Raw genomic sequence first — 15,120 nt, forward strand, 5'->3', positions numbered from 1 at the left:
ATTTTAGGTGGGCCTGTCGTTTTGATTGACCAATGGCAGACGTTGGGGTGTTTCAAAAATGGAATAGTTGCACAGAAAAGGCACTTCACCTTTAAACGATTACTGACAAGTGTTAGGCATAATATGGAAGGCCATTGGGGCCAAAATTTGATCATGTCAACATGTCAATAAGTGATCACTGTATTTGGATTATATTATCATAATATAATAATTTAGTATTATATATGCAGAACTATAGTAGTTGCGAGTGTCAAAATGGTGAAAAAAAAATGCATGTACAGTAGCCCCTCATTAATCACGAGTTACATTCTAATTATAGCCCGCAATAGGCGAAATCCGCAAAGTAGTCTGCTTTATTTTTTACAATTATTATAGATGTTTTAGATTAATTATTATAGAGGCTGTAAAACCCCTCCCTACACTACACTTTTCTATCTTGTGTAAACATTCGCGTAACTTCTACCTTATTTTGGCATGTCCAAAAGTCTAACTTTTTGTGCAATTGTTAGCATCTTCCTCTGACTTTTAAGTGCTACTTTAGGTGCCTTTGTCGGTGCACAATGTTTTGTTGACATTGTGTGGTTTGTTGGGGAGAATACTTGCAGACATACCTTACAGCATTTCAGAGTCACACTGCTTGTGATAGAAGATTCTTGTCAATTTGGCAAGCTGAACGCACTCTGTACTGTACAGGAGACACGGCACGGAGGAGATTGATTGACAATAGTCTACAGCCAATCAGGACGCAAAACACAATGCACTAATCAGGACGCTGCAGAAAAAAGCATGTCAAACTGCATGAAAAAAATCCGTGAAACTGCGAGGCCACAAAAGGTGAACCGCGTCATAATGAGGGACCACTGTATACAAGTGCTAAAGAACATGACATGATCAAATTTCACTCATTTTCTTTAAAGCAGGGTGTCCAAAGTTGTTCACACAGTGTGTCCAAAATCATGTACTGTGTAAGCAGGTACCACATTTGAACTTACTTCATGACTGTTAAAATAGCATATTTTAATATAGTATGAATATGAGTGGTATGAATGGTATCTGGACATGCTACATCTGCCATGTTGTCATGATCACATGACCTCAGTTGCATTGTTTCAATGCCAGTTAGAAATGCTCTTCCATGGCCCCAGTAAAATGTTCATCGAATATGCATTCAAGGATCAGAACTAGTAGTTCATTATGGTACTGCACGCCTACTGTTTTTGAATGCTTTGAATTTGGACATACTGCTCGACTTACATACTATCCATACTATATAGTAGGAAAGTAACTCTTTATGAGTCATTTGCATGACAATGTCAACCAAAAACTTGAATATTTATATTATTATTTATTAATAAAAGTTTTCCCTGTTCAATTACATAACAAATGCAATAATCTGAAAATAGGTTACAAAAGTGGACGTTTTTAAAAATGCTGCCACATCTTTACTACTTTACAGGTACTGCTTAATCACAAAGTCCCAGCTTTAAATTCTGACCTGACATATGTAAGAAAGAGTTTTTGGCAATTTTTTTTGTGGATGTGTGAATGCATATTTCTTAGAAAACTAAAAAAAAAAAAAAAAATTCAACGTAAAGGAAAAATATTTCAATTTTTGACAACCACATTGTCATGTAAATGTAGCCTAAATGTACCTTAAACATACCTGAAACAGCTAATGAAGTTGGTTGAGCTGAAATTGGCAAGCCATTTGACATCCAGAAGCAGTATTGGATCACCCTTGTTTTAAAAACTTTTGGCACCGATGGCCTTCCATATCTTTGTGGCATCACAATGTGTGCGGGTAATGATTGACAGGTCTGGTTTAGATGTAGCATTTGATGTACTTGTGAGATGTTCACAGTATCATGAAGTTTAAGGGCTGGGGCGCATGTAAAGATTCACGTTGGCGGCCTGTAGTGTCCTACAAATACCCCTTTGTAATTATTTATTATGTTATATTTATTAATTGTACATTCATTTTCTGCTTTTCGGAGCCAATATAGCAGGAAGATGCTTGTAACCCCACTTGATTAGTTTACCCTACGTTATTGTTAACCGAGGAGATGATGGTTGCAATTAGATGGACGTTGGGAAATGCATCGTCTTAACGCGGGACAGGGTATGGGACATTGTAACAAGGAAGTTTGAGTATGCAAAACAGTTACGAAGAGGAAAAAACGTTTGGGACTGAAAGCGACACCCTCATTTTCTCTATTCAATGGACCACAAAGCCTCTATGTGTCTCTATGTGCCTGCAGAAAATTCAACCTGGACTGAATATTGAGCAGCAGGACTGCAAACAACCCACCACGAACCTCCGGGCCTCTTCATCTCAACCACTGTAGCCAAGCGAAAACGTCTCAATCCTGGAAAAAAAAAACATGTCACTTTTCAAGAAGAGAATTGTTTGAGCCACCAAACAGGAGCCTGACACTTAAACGGTACAAACTTTTGAGCAAGTGCAAGTAGATTTTTTTATAGTCCTGTTGTAAAGCATGAGGACATTGAAAAGTGAGAGCTTTTGGCTCGTTTTATGCTTTATGGATGTGGAATGACGTAAAAAAACAAACAAAAAAAGCTGCAATTTTATACGTTCTTAGTAATGGCTTTCTTAAAGGGACCTCTATAGCCTACTTTTCGCTTTGGCTGTTGTGCTAACATGATTTTCCCGTTTAGGGTAGAACTGAGACGCTGTTGTAATAAAAGATTGTGATGATTATTTCACCATCTCCGCCTGCGTGGAAGGAGTCTCTGTGTTTCATCTCATTCATTGACTGACTTATTTCTGCCACACAGGTTAGTAGGAGCTCAGCTGCTGAGAGTTTCATTTATCATGTCTTATAAAAGCACATTCTTATTTCTAATTAAGGGTGTCACGATCCTCCAAATCCTCGATTCGATTACATTTTCGATTCTAAAGGCACGATTCGATTTTCAATTATGAATAATTAATTAATGACCAATTAATTATTTGTAGCCTACCGTTTAAACTACCTGACAAGCATGGTCTTACCCATAAACAAATCATACAGTAAATGAATAAAGGCAAGATACACGCATAATTACCACCTGTCAATCACTTTTTTCTGCGGGACTCGTGAATAGGCAGTGATCTGTGTCGTTATAATGGCGTCGGTAAAAAACAACCAACAGGAACCAGCCAACAGTATCTGAGGTGTTCGCTAAAATGACTAAGTACAAGTGAGTGAAAGATTGAAGCAGTCCTCTGACTGCCTGGACCCGCTGTCTCGAGCGCATGGCCGTGTGTGCGTCTGTGTCTGTGTGGTCACGTGATGTGCATTTTCAGAGGTAGAGAGGAAGGAGGGCTGCTCAGAAATGCTACACGCCACTGTGAATGTCAAATCGTTGTCGTTTTAAAATGCCTTTCAAAAACAAAGCCAGTGTAAACAGGGCCTGAGTGTGGACTTTTCGCGAGCGGATTTGCAACGGGGGCGGGCGGAGGATCGCGATGCCGGTGTTGTCTATTGGACGAACCATACGTAATACGTACATAGCAGAGCTTGCAAAACTGTTTTTTTTTGTCGACAACACGAACGTTGTCAACAGAACTCACTGGAAATCCAAAATGCTTACACACCTGTGACTTCATTGAAAGAGGAGAGGGTTTAAGTTCTGTAGCTTCTGCAGTTTAACAGGCACTTCAACAAGCCTGTTTTTTTTCCCGCTTGGCAAGCCAAGCTGACGTGACATGGGGGCGTGGCAGCATCGACGATTCTATTTTTTGATTCGATAATCGAAATTGTGCATAAATTTCGATCGATTTCGATTAAAAATCGAAATCGTGACACCCCTATTTCTAATGTCTTTATTGTAATACTAGGCCATAGATTTTAAAGTACACGTTATTATCAACACTGTAAAAAGCTGGGTTCCACATAATTGATTTGTGTTGGGGCAACATTAAGGCATTAAGGCTACTCATTAGTTGTTCTAATTTAAATGGATTGAACATAAAACAATTAAGTTGTCCCAAAAAACTGCAAGAATTGTGTTGTTTCAGCTCATTTTAAATAAGTAGTTTGAACAAACAGCAAACATTATTTTTTGAGGGTAGCATGTGCAGTAGGTGATCTGCCATTATGCTAACAGTTAGCATAATAGCTTTGAAAACACAGTCACTTCCCTGCTGTACAAAGCCCCGCCTCCTGAAATCAGATGCATACACTGTAAAACCCGACAGTCAACTTCATCAAATGAAATGAGTGTATTTAACTCAAAATTAAGGGTGAGTTAATTCTACACATTTGAAAAGAGTTTTGAACTCAGTGTTTTAGGTAATGAGTTAGTTAAATACCTCATTAATTCAACTTAAATAGAGTAAGTTCACAGTACTCATATAGATTAACTCAAATGGTTTGTAGCAATCGGTTTCCTCAAATGATTTGAGTTGCCTTAACTTATTGGGTTTTGCAATACTCAGTTGGTTTGTGTTCTCTTCATTTATTGGGTTTTACTGTGCTCAACTTGCTTTGTTTACTCAAATAAACTTAGTTCACACACAGTACGGGCCAGCTTATTCAAACCTGTGACAGAGCCATCTGCTGCTCTGGCAGTGATAATGTGGGTTTGGGATGATTCGTAACATTTTTATAATTGTAGCGAGTAAGGATGCAGCACATAAAAAAATCTATCGGAGTAAAAGTATTAAACTTATCGAAAATATGTACTGAAGTAAAAGTGAAAGAGGAAAAAGCAATACTCCAGCAGAGTACAGATACAGCCTTTTACTTAAGTAAAGTACTGAAGTAGTTCTATACATCTCTGTTATTAAGCCTCATTTACATGCTATGTCACACTGACTATTCAGAGTAGCATGGTAAACAATATAGGAAGCGCATAAAAAAAGCTGGGTTCCACTTAACCGATTTGTGTTGGGTAACATGAAGGGATTAAGTTCACTCATTAGTTGTTCTAATTTAAATGTATTGAACAAAAAAAAAACGATTAGTTTGTCCCAAAAAAACTGCAAGAACTGTGTTGTTTCAGCTCATTTTAAATAAGTAGTTTGAACAAACATCAAACTTTACTTTTTTGAAAGTAGCATGTGCAGTAGGTGATCTGCCAAAATGCTAACAGTTAGCATAATAGCTTTGAAAACACAGTCACTTCCCTGTTGATGCGTACACTGTAAAACCCGACAGTCAACTTCATCAAATGAAATGAGTGTATTTAACACAAAATTAAGGGTGAATTAATTCTACACATTTGAAAAGAGTTTTGAACTCAGTTTTTTAGGTAATGAGTTAAATACCTCATTACTTCAACTTAAATAGAGTAAGTTCACAGTACTCGTATAGATTAACTCAAATGGTTTGTAGTAATCGGTTTCCTCAAATGATTTGAGTTGCCTTAACTTATTGGGTTTTGCAATACTCAGTTGGTTTGAGTTCTCTTCATTTATTGGGTTTTACTGTGCTCAACTTGCTTTGTTTACTCAAATAAACTTAGTTCACACACAGTACGGGCCAGCTTACTCAAACCTGTGACAGAGCCATCTGCTGCTCTGGCAGTGATAATGTGGGTTTGGGATGATTCGTAACATTTTTATAATTGTAGCGAGTAAGGATGCAGCACATAAAAAATCTATCGGAGTAAAAGTATTAAACTTATCGAAAATATGTACTGAAGTAAAAGCGAAAGAGGAAAAAGCAATACTCCAGCAGAGTACAGGTACAGCCTTTTACTTAAGTACGGTACTGAAGTAGTTCTATACATCTCTGTTACTAAGCCTCACTTACATGCTATTTCACACTGACTATTCAGAGTAGCATGGTAAACAATATAGGAAGCGCATAAAAAAAAGCTGGGTTCCACTTAACCGATTTGTGTTGGGTAACATGAAGGGATTAAGTTCACTCATTAGTTGTTCTAATTTAAATGGATTGAACATAAAACAATTAAGTTGTCCCAAAAAACTGCAAGAATTGTGTTGTTTCAGCACATTTTAAATAAGTAGTTTGAACAAACAGCAAACATTATTTTTTGAGGGTAGCATGTGCAGTAGGTGATCTGCCATTATGCTAACAGTTAGCATAATAGCTTTGAAAACACAGTCACTTCCCTGTTGATGCGTACACTGTAAAACCCGACAGTCAACTTCATCAAATGAAATGAGTGTATTTAACTCAAAATTAAGGGTGAGTTAATTCTACACATTTGAAAAGAGTTTTGAACTCAGTGTTTTAGGTAATGAGTTAGTTAAATACCTCATTACTTCAACTTAAATAGAGTAAGTTCACAGTACTCGTATATATTATCTTAAATGGTTTGTAGCAATCGGTTTCCTCAAATGATTTGAGTTGCCTTAACTTATTGGGTTTTGCAATACTCAGTTGGTTTGTGTTCTCTTCATTTATTGGGTTTTACTGTGCTCAACTTGCTTTGTTTACTCAAATAAACTTAGTTCACACACAGTACGGGCCAGCTTACTCAAACCTGTGACAGAGCCATCTGCTGCTCTGGCAGTGATAATGTGGGTTTGGGATGATTCGTAACATTTTTATAATTGTAGCGAGTAAGGATGCAGCACATAAAAAATCTATCGGAGTAAAAGTATTAAACTTATCGAAAATATGTACTGAAGTAAAAGCGAAAGAGGAAAAAACACAATACTCCATCAGAGTACAGGTACAGCCTTTTACTTAAGTACGGTACTGAAGTAGTTCTATACATCTCTGTTACTAAGCCTCACTTACATGCTATGTCACACTGACTATTCAGAGTAGCATGGTAAACAATATAGGAAGCGCATAAAAAAAAGCTGGGTTCCACTTAACCGATTTGTGTTGGGTAACATGAAGGGATTAAGTTCACTCATTAGTTGTTCTAATTTAAATGTATTGAACAAAAAAAAAAACGATTAGTTTGTCCCAAAAAAACTGCAAGAACTGTGTTGTTTCAGCTCATTTTAAATAAGTAGTTTGAACAAACATCAAACTTTACTTTTTTGAAAGTAGCATGTGCAGTAGGTGATCTGCCAAAATGCTAACAGTTAGCATAATAGCTTTGAAAACACAGTCACTTCCCTGCTGATGCGTACACTGTAAAACCCGACAGTCAACTTCATCAAATGAAATGAGTGTATTTAACTCAAAATTAAGGGTGAATTAATTCTACACATTTAAAAAGAGTTTTGAACTCAGTTTTTTAGGTAATGAGTTAAATACCTCATTACTTCAACTTAAATAGAGTAAGTTCACAGTACTCGTATAGATTAACTCAAATGGTTTGTAGTAATCGGTTTCCTCAAATGATTTGAGTTGCCTTAACTTATTGGGTTTTGCAATACTCAGTTGGTTTGTGTTCTCTTCATTTATTGGGTTTTACTGTGCTCAACTTGCTTTGTTTACTCAAATAAACTTAGTTCACACACAGTACGGGCCAGCTTGTTCAAACCTGTGACAGCCATCTGCTGCACTGGCAGTGATAATGTGGGTTTGGGATGATTCGTAACATTTTTATAATTGTAGCGAGTAAGGATGCAGCACATAAAAAATCTATCGGAGTAAAAGTATTAAACTTAACGAAAATATGTACTGAAGTAAAAGCGAAAGAGGAAAAACACAATACTCCAGCAGAGTACAGGTACAGCCTTTTACTTAAGTACGGTACTGAAGTAGTTCTATACATCTCTGTTACTAAGCCTCACTTACATGCTATTTGACACTGACTATTCAGAGTAGCATGGTAAACAATATAGGAAGCGCATAAAAAAAAGCTGGGTTCCACTTAACCGATTTGTGTTGGGTAACATGAAGGGATTAAGTTCACTCATTAGTTGTTCTAATTTAAATGGATTGAACAAAAAACGATTAGTTTGTCCCAAAAAAAACTGCAAGAACTGTGTTGTTTCAGCTCATTTTAAATAAGTAGTTTGAACAAACAGCAAACTTTACTTTTTTGAAAGTAGCATGTGCAGTAGGTGATCTGCCAAAATGCTAACAGTTAGCGTAATAGCTTTGAAAACACAGTCACTTCCCTGCTGTACAAAGCCCCACCTCCTGAAATCAGATGCATACACTGTAAAACCCGACAGTCAACTTTAGAAAAGAAAATAAGTGTAGTTAACTCAAAATGTACTGAAAGTTAATTCTACTCGTGTGAAGAGTTTTGAGCTCAGTGTTGAAGGTATGTCAGTACTTCAATTTAAATGGAGTAAGTTCACAGTACACATATAGATTAGTTTATATCAAATGGTTTGCAGTAACCAGTTTCCTCAAACGGTCCGAGTTGCCTTAACTTTTTGGGTTTTACAGTGTAACCCTCCCATTTCTCCCAGAATTCTCTCGTATTTTACAGTTCTATCCCGTAAAGGTATTTTCTCGTATTTCTCTCGTATTTTCAATCTTTTCATAAAGGGTGGCAATAAACATCAAAGAGCCGATCCTCTCTATACGCAACTCATACTGCCGAACCACCAGGGGCAGTCTTTTGCTCTTAAAGGGCCATGAAACCCCCTCGTTTCAGCAGGGTGTTTTCACACCTCTACTTTGGAAAAAGTCAGAAAAGTGGGCGTGTCCAGCTCTGTTTAGGGGGGAGTGTCAGAGGAACTAAAGTGGGAGGGTGTGGGAGTGTCTATTTGGGCACGCGCGAGTTTCAGAGTCAAAATACACAGACAGGAGAAAGTGATGGTGTTTAACCTACATGGACATCTGTAGTCGAATTATTTGCCAAATTATTAAATGTTGGACTTTAACTGCAGTTTGGCTCTTTCATTCAGGGAATTCATTCATGCCCCTCGCGACAAACGAGATTTTTGATTCGAGGATCTGCTCTAAGCGTGTGTTTTTTATGCAATGTTTGATACCGCACGGTGAATAAGAGAAAAAAAACCTCCGCATTTCCCGGAAACTTAGATGCACACGGCAGGTAGCGTCAGAAAGCCGCGTGTGTTATTCCGGTCACTAAATGCGGTAAAAACCCTACACGAGGTTAAAGTTTGGTTGTGATGCTAACGTGTTTACACTCGGTGACTCGGTGCAATAGTTAACTTAGTTCGATACGAGCAAATTGAATAAACAAAGAGCACTGGTCGCTCACTTACCAAATCTGTAGAGACAGGACAATCACCAGCAACTAAAGCCGCGTCTTTATGAAGAGAATACTACAAGCGAATCCAGATCTCAGCGTTTGGAGATGAGAACAGCTCTCAGGTAAACAATAATCCTCCTTAGACACGTAAGTTATTGTTGTCGAGCGTCGCGTACACTGTTAATCCACACGTGACGCCAGCTGCGCTCTCACAGAGAGAAAATGAAAACGAAACTTAACGGCAGCAAACTATAAAAGCAACACTTCACGCGGCGTCTCTGTCGTGAAAACACTGTGACACTAATGAATATTAATGAAGTTGCACAATAGAGCGCGCTGATTGGAACCAAGCCTTACTCATGCATTAATGCATCACACTGTAAGACGTAATAAGACTCGCTCTGGTACAGACGCCCAGTCTGCACGCTGGAATACACGCTATTATCTCATGACCGTGACGCAGCTTCAAAAATTTGTTTCAAACCGGAAGTACTAATTTGCTTGAAATAACGCAAAAACAACCAATTTACACTTTTTAGTGAAATATAGGTGTCCTAATAGTGTTTATAACAGTGTGGGACACATATACGACTGTCAACAACTCAAAAATTGTGTTTTGGTGTTTCGTGACCCTTTAAATGTGAATCCGCTCTGTGCTTTTGCTTTATTTAGGCATGGAAACATTTTTAAATAAATATAAAAACAGAGGGATTTCCTTCCTTTCCATTACAGGTGCCGTTGCCCCTCCCATGCAGTCCTCAAAACGTCTTATATCGGTGTGTGACTGACATAGTAATAAATAGACGCTGTACGCATTCTGTACATGCGATTTGAAGCAGAGCGAAAGTCTGGTTTTCGAGTGTGTCTTTGAACATACACATAATTAATAATAATAACAACAACAACATCTAAAGAATCGAATGCTTTCATTATAACGTTAGATGTGTGCGTTTTAAAGTGACACCGCTGTTAATGTAATCAAACTAAAAATCTAAATGAGAGATTCATTCGTTGCTCTTTATTCAGAACGTGTAAGTTATACAGTGAAGAAAAGATTATTGAGATTTGATAACTTGACTCAATTTTTCTATAATAGCTATTAATTTAGCTAATAAAAGGTTAAACTGCTTGTTAATTTAAATTTAATGTATACTATTTATTCTATCTTTTGTAAATAATAATAACAAAACATATCACTGACCGTTTAACTACGATAAAACAGCTCCAGATGAACCTATTTAGTAATTTAGGGATTTATTTATTTTTTGGCTGGTAAGAGAGAGAGAGAGAGAGAGAGAGAGAGAGAGAGAGAGAGAGAGAGAGAGAGAGAAAGAGAGAGAGATAAAGAGAGAGAGAGAGCTGAGGATGGGGGGGAGATATATGGGCATATCCCTTATTTTTACATCCCAATGTTGACAGGATCAGACGACAGTAGCCAACCCACTAGTTATTCGCCAGAACACTTACTTTCAATTATTACAATTCTGAAAAAAAATCTGTATTTATCTAGCAAAACTTGTCATAATGTACAATATTTCCCGTATGCAAGGATTGCTAGTCTCACTCTCTCACACGCTTTGTTCTATAAGCGACTACTGTATGCTTAGTGGTTGGCTGGCGCTGTGCAGGAATTACACTTAAGCCATGTTTACATGCTATTTCAGACGGATTATTCAGAGTAGCATGCTAAACAATATAGGGAGCATGTCACAGGTTGCCAATGTTCAAAAATGAACCAATGTGAAAATAAAACCAATTTCAAAGCAGTGGAATAGTGCTATTTACTGATGTTTAGTTGTTAAACTAAATAATAATCTACATAATCGATGCTGTAAAAGGTCACTTATGAAATTGAATAGTCACTCAATCTTTCACCAGGAGAGTTTCAGTTGTTGAACAACACTTCTGTTCAAAACCTTCCTTCTTTCTCTCCCCCGACACACCCACTTTCCTGACTTTTTCCAAACTAGAGGTGTAAAAACACCTTGCTGAGACCGAGGGGTTTCGTGACCCTTTAAATTTTGTTCAAGCCTTGTTCAAAGTGTTTGACTCCAAAAAAGCATAAATATATTTCTTTTCCTCCTAATGTTAACAACGGCATGCTCGGTTTGGGCCAGGGCGTGTCCAGACAAGCTCCTTCATCTGGGTGATGTCACTTAATTTGCGACAAACGCGGGAAGGTTATGTTCTCCCCATGTAGCGGAACCACAGAGTGAAAGAGACGGCAAAATGGGAAAATGTAAGTTTGCATCCTGGTTGGAGAAAGACGAGTTTAACCAGTTAAACACTGCTGCTATTTTGGGATTTCCGCCTGGATTTTGCCTACCCAAATTTAAAAGCTTCCTAAATCCACATGCAGAGGTGTAAATGAAAAAATTTGGTATCATTTTAAAGAAAAACCTTTGAAATTTCATGAAACACTATTGAAAGTGTTTAAAATATCTGTATATGTCGTCTGTATTATAATAAACACCTAAAAAAGACGAGCTTTTTCTATTTTTTTAATAAACAAATTTAAAAGTGTACCTTGTCTGTAATCATAGGAAAAAAGAAAATGTCTCTACCATAATCTATGCAAAAGTTATTGTATTTCAACTGATGAGAGGTGCTGTACAAGCCACAGGGATCGATCATTGTTTTCTTATTTTACTATTCTTTTGTTTGATCAAACATATTTCACTGTGTTTGGACCACATCAGACATATAAAAGGATTACTTATGCACATCACCTCAAAAACAGAGGAGAATGGCCCTGAAGCACTCAGCATAAGGTAAGAGATGACAGCTGTCTGTGCTATCTGGGGCTGCTTGTTGATCATAAATGTTTTCACTTCAGCGCCATGGAAACACCGCAATTTATTCAACAACTGTTTGATATGTGAATATAATTCAGTAAAAAGAATGCTAGAACCGTATGAGCACCGGCAAGAGCTTTCATTTGAGCTATAACTTGTACATGTGTACCATATGAAAATGAACCAATGTTCAATACCCAGTTCAGGTATCCAAAATACAGTGTATTTAAGTGTAAATAACTTTTGTACAGTAGAATAAAAACCAAAGTGATGCATACAGTAAGTGCATAAAATATAGATTCTACACTTTCAAACGAAACCACTTATGGGGGTCTGGTGCAATGCTAGCCCTTTAAATCTTACAGCGAAAGTCAATGACATCACGGACCCGGCACCGGATCCCCAGAATAGTGGCTGAAGCCTGTCGCTGAAAACAACCGCATTTTATTAATTTATTCTTTCCCTCTGTTTCCTCTGAGCTTATCTGAGTTCTGTTGCATGGTCCATTGATTTATTTAACTACAACTGTTTATTAGCAACAGTTTATTAATTTAAAGATTTGGTGCTGATTAGAACTTTAAATGGCGACGAGGTCTTAAAATATTCTGAGAAGGTCTTTAAAAAGTCTTTAAAGGGTCATGACACCCCACGCTGTCGGTTCAGGTCTACCTCAGAATTTTTTTAAAAGATGCATCATAATGGGTGTGGAGCTCCGCGAGCAAAGGGCAGGAGTGGGCGTGGCCAACAGGGGAGAAGGAGGGGAGCTGTTCTTGAGGGAGAACTGTTGTCAGTGAGCTTACAAAATAAGACACAAACCCTGAGGAGACTCATGATTTTATAGTTTAAAAAGTTAAAATGCAAAGAAATAAACAGTAATTTAATGCCCTGCCACATTTGTTATTCGTAATTTCATATACAGATAACCACAATTTATATCACTATAAAGATAAGCATGTTCATTTAAACACAATGAGGACTTCTCCCTTAACCCCCGGGTCTGAATCAAGGTCTGAATGCGGAAACCGTGCAGCAGGTCTCATGCCCTGTCTATTTTAACCTTTAGCCCTGCTGGTAATTTAGAGCAGGGGTTTTCAAACTGCGGGTTGCGACCCACTAGTGGGTCCCACAGTGAACAAAGGTGAGTCACGCAACGTCACATAGCTGCAGCTATATTTGCATTGCAGTGAATCAAAACCAGTACGATAGACGGCAATAACTCAAAAACCTCTTACCGTATAAAATATCTAGTGTTTCCTACAAAAAGACAAAGCTGGTTATGTTTCACAGCTGTCTTTTTCTTTTTTCGTTTTTTAGCTGGACATTACGAGCACTGCTCTGAGCGCAGAGCGGAGCTCTCAGTAAGGGACCGTCTGAAAAGTGTTTTTTTTTTTTTGCTCCGTCCAGCGTGTTTTATTTTAAACAACTAATTTTCTCTTAAATGAGCACAAACAGTTACTAAAGTAGTCGAATGCTTCATTATAGATCTGTGCATTCTTACATTAACACCTGTTATCAAGCAAAACACAATGAGAGATTCACTAGCTGCTCTTCACTAAATAACTATAGTAACTTTAATCAATATGCAAATACAATTAAAAGTAAAGTAGATTTTATAGCTTTATTTAATTTCTGTTTAGGTCATCGATTTTAATAGGCTAAACCTTTTATTCTATTGTCAATATTTTCTAATGTTTGCTAATGTATTCTATCATTTGAAGCTATGTGTTGTCCCATATTTTTTTACATCCCAACGTAGACAGATTGCTAAACAATAGCTATAGTGATAAGTGTTAGTTTTAAAGTCACCTAATGTTATGGAAGGGCATAGATGTTATGGAAAATAGTAATAGTAATGTAACTACCCCCATCATTCCTTCCTCAAGCAAATGTGTAAATATTAGATCTATTCAGCATTAATGATAATTGCATTGGCATATTTATCTGATGTTTTCCCAGCTTGAAGTAGTCGATCAAAAAGCTATTCAGTTTCTTATGACTATACACTAGAAATGGAATTTACTGCGATGTGACGGGGCTTGATCATAATCAAGGAGCTTGATCAAAGGTTGATCATATTCTCCTCTAAAAAAAAGAAGAGTATCTTTTTCAACAAAAAAATGATCACAGTTACAGCCAGCATCCCACAAAAAGCACTTCGAGCCTCATTTTGTGCATATCAAATCGCAAAGTCCAAAAAGCCTCACACCATATATATTTTTTTACCCATTTTTCCATATTAAAATATTATGGTGGGTCTTGAGATTGAATTACTTGCCTAGGTGGGTCCCTGAATTAAAAAAAAGTTTTGGAATACCTGATTTAGAGGCAAACACAGCAGCACGGCGATGTGTCTAAATGTGAACAAACTCCTGATAAAAGACGATGTCCGCCATTCTCCAATTCTCGTACTGCTTGGCAAAAATGCTTGCTGCACACAAACAGCTTTGCTGTATCGGCCCTCACAGCATCACGGGGAAAAACATGCAACAAACCGCATGGATCATGGAAACAAACACATACCACCCTTCATGAACAGCTAAATACTGTGTGTCGTGGGTCTGTGTCTCACAGCTTGGCACTGGCAGGTCTGCCTTGCCTTCGGATAGCACGTGCAGTCATGAATAATTAAGAAGCCGGCTCTTCTCATAGGATAAGAAAACTCCGCTATGAATAATAATGAGAAACCGACGCATCATCAGTTTTGCGATACGTCGCCAATTTGATCCCGCCCCCAAAATCATTTTAAACCCGGAAGCTGAAATTAGCTGACAAAAGCTCAAAATTATCCAGTTTTCCCCACAGTTAAAGCTAACAGAAGCTAACATTTTCTTAACTGATGCTCAACACACACAAATCTGTTAAAATCTCAAAAAAAGTACTCGAGGGTAATTGAAATTACCTAGGATTCCTGCGTATACCCTGGAGTAAAAAGAATACAGGAAGCCAACAACACAGAAAGCAACTGATGCCAGGGAGGAATGGATGATTTATTGCAATTAGTCATTTTCAGACACAAAGGCTTTCCAACTCAAGAACAACATACGTACCTGTACAAAAACACACTTGTTACCAAGAAACGTAAAATCTGGATAAAGTGGTGAGAACACGCAAACAGCAAAAGGGAACAAACAGAGGATGCAGAGGAGGAGGATGGTGGTGGCGATGATCAAGAGTAGAACAGGATGGTTTTCTAAGCCAATTTAAGCACCATATTCATGTTATAGGAAAGGCAGAACAGAATACCTTCAAATGTAGGACTTAAGTTTAACATGGG

The 15,120-nt window shown here is 37.6% G+C and overlaps 1 protein-coding gene and 1 long non-coding RNA gene across 5 annotated transcripts in view; one reads left to right on the top strand and one right to left on the bottom strand.

Moving 5' to 3' along the window:
- psd2 (pleckstrin and Sec7 domain containing 2) overlaps nucleotides 1-2,729 on the top strand; it is a 197,712-nt gene extending 194,983 nt beyond the window's left edge. For all 4 annotated transcript variants that reach the window (XM_087281070.1, XM_087281068.1, XM_087281069.1 and 1 more), the window contains one exon: nucleotides 2,259-2,729. In XM_087281070.1, coding sequence (XP_087137196.1) covers nucleotides 2,259-2,284 — 26 coding nt within the window. In that variant the 3' untranslated portion in view covers nucleotides 2,285-2,729. The remainder of the gene's footprint in view (nucleotides 1-2,258) is intronic.
- LOC147833853 (uncharacterized) lies at nucleotides 1,915-6,892 on the bottom strand. The gene is made up of 2 exons (XR_015507131.1): nucleotides 5,128-6,892; nucleotides 1,915-4,144 (listed from the first exon to the last, which is right to left on the bottom strand). It is a non-coding gene; the product is annotated as an uncharacterized LOC147833853 (long non-coding RNA).
- Nucleotides 6,893-15,120: the final 8,228 nt, after the last annotated feature.

This window comes from Danio rerio, chromosome 14, assembly GCF_052040795.2.
Source record: "Danio rerio strain M-AB ecotype USA chromosome 14, GRCz13ab, whole genome shotgun sequence".
In the NCBI taxonomy this organism is placed as follows: Eukaryota; Metazoa; Chordata; class Actinopteri; order Cypriniformes; family Danionidae; genus Danio; species Danio rerio.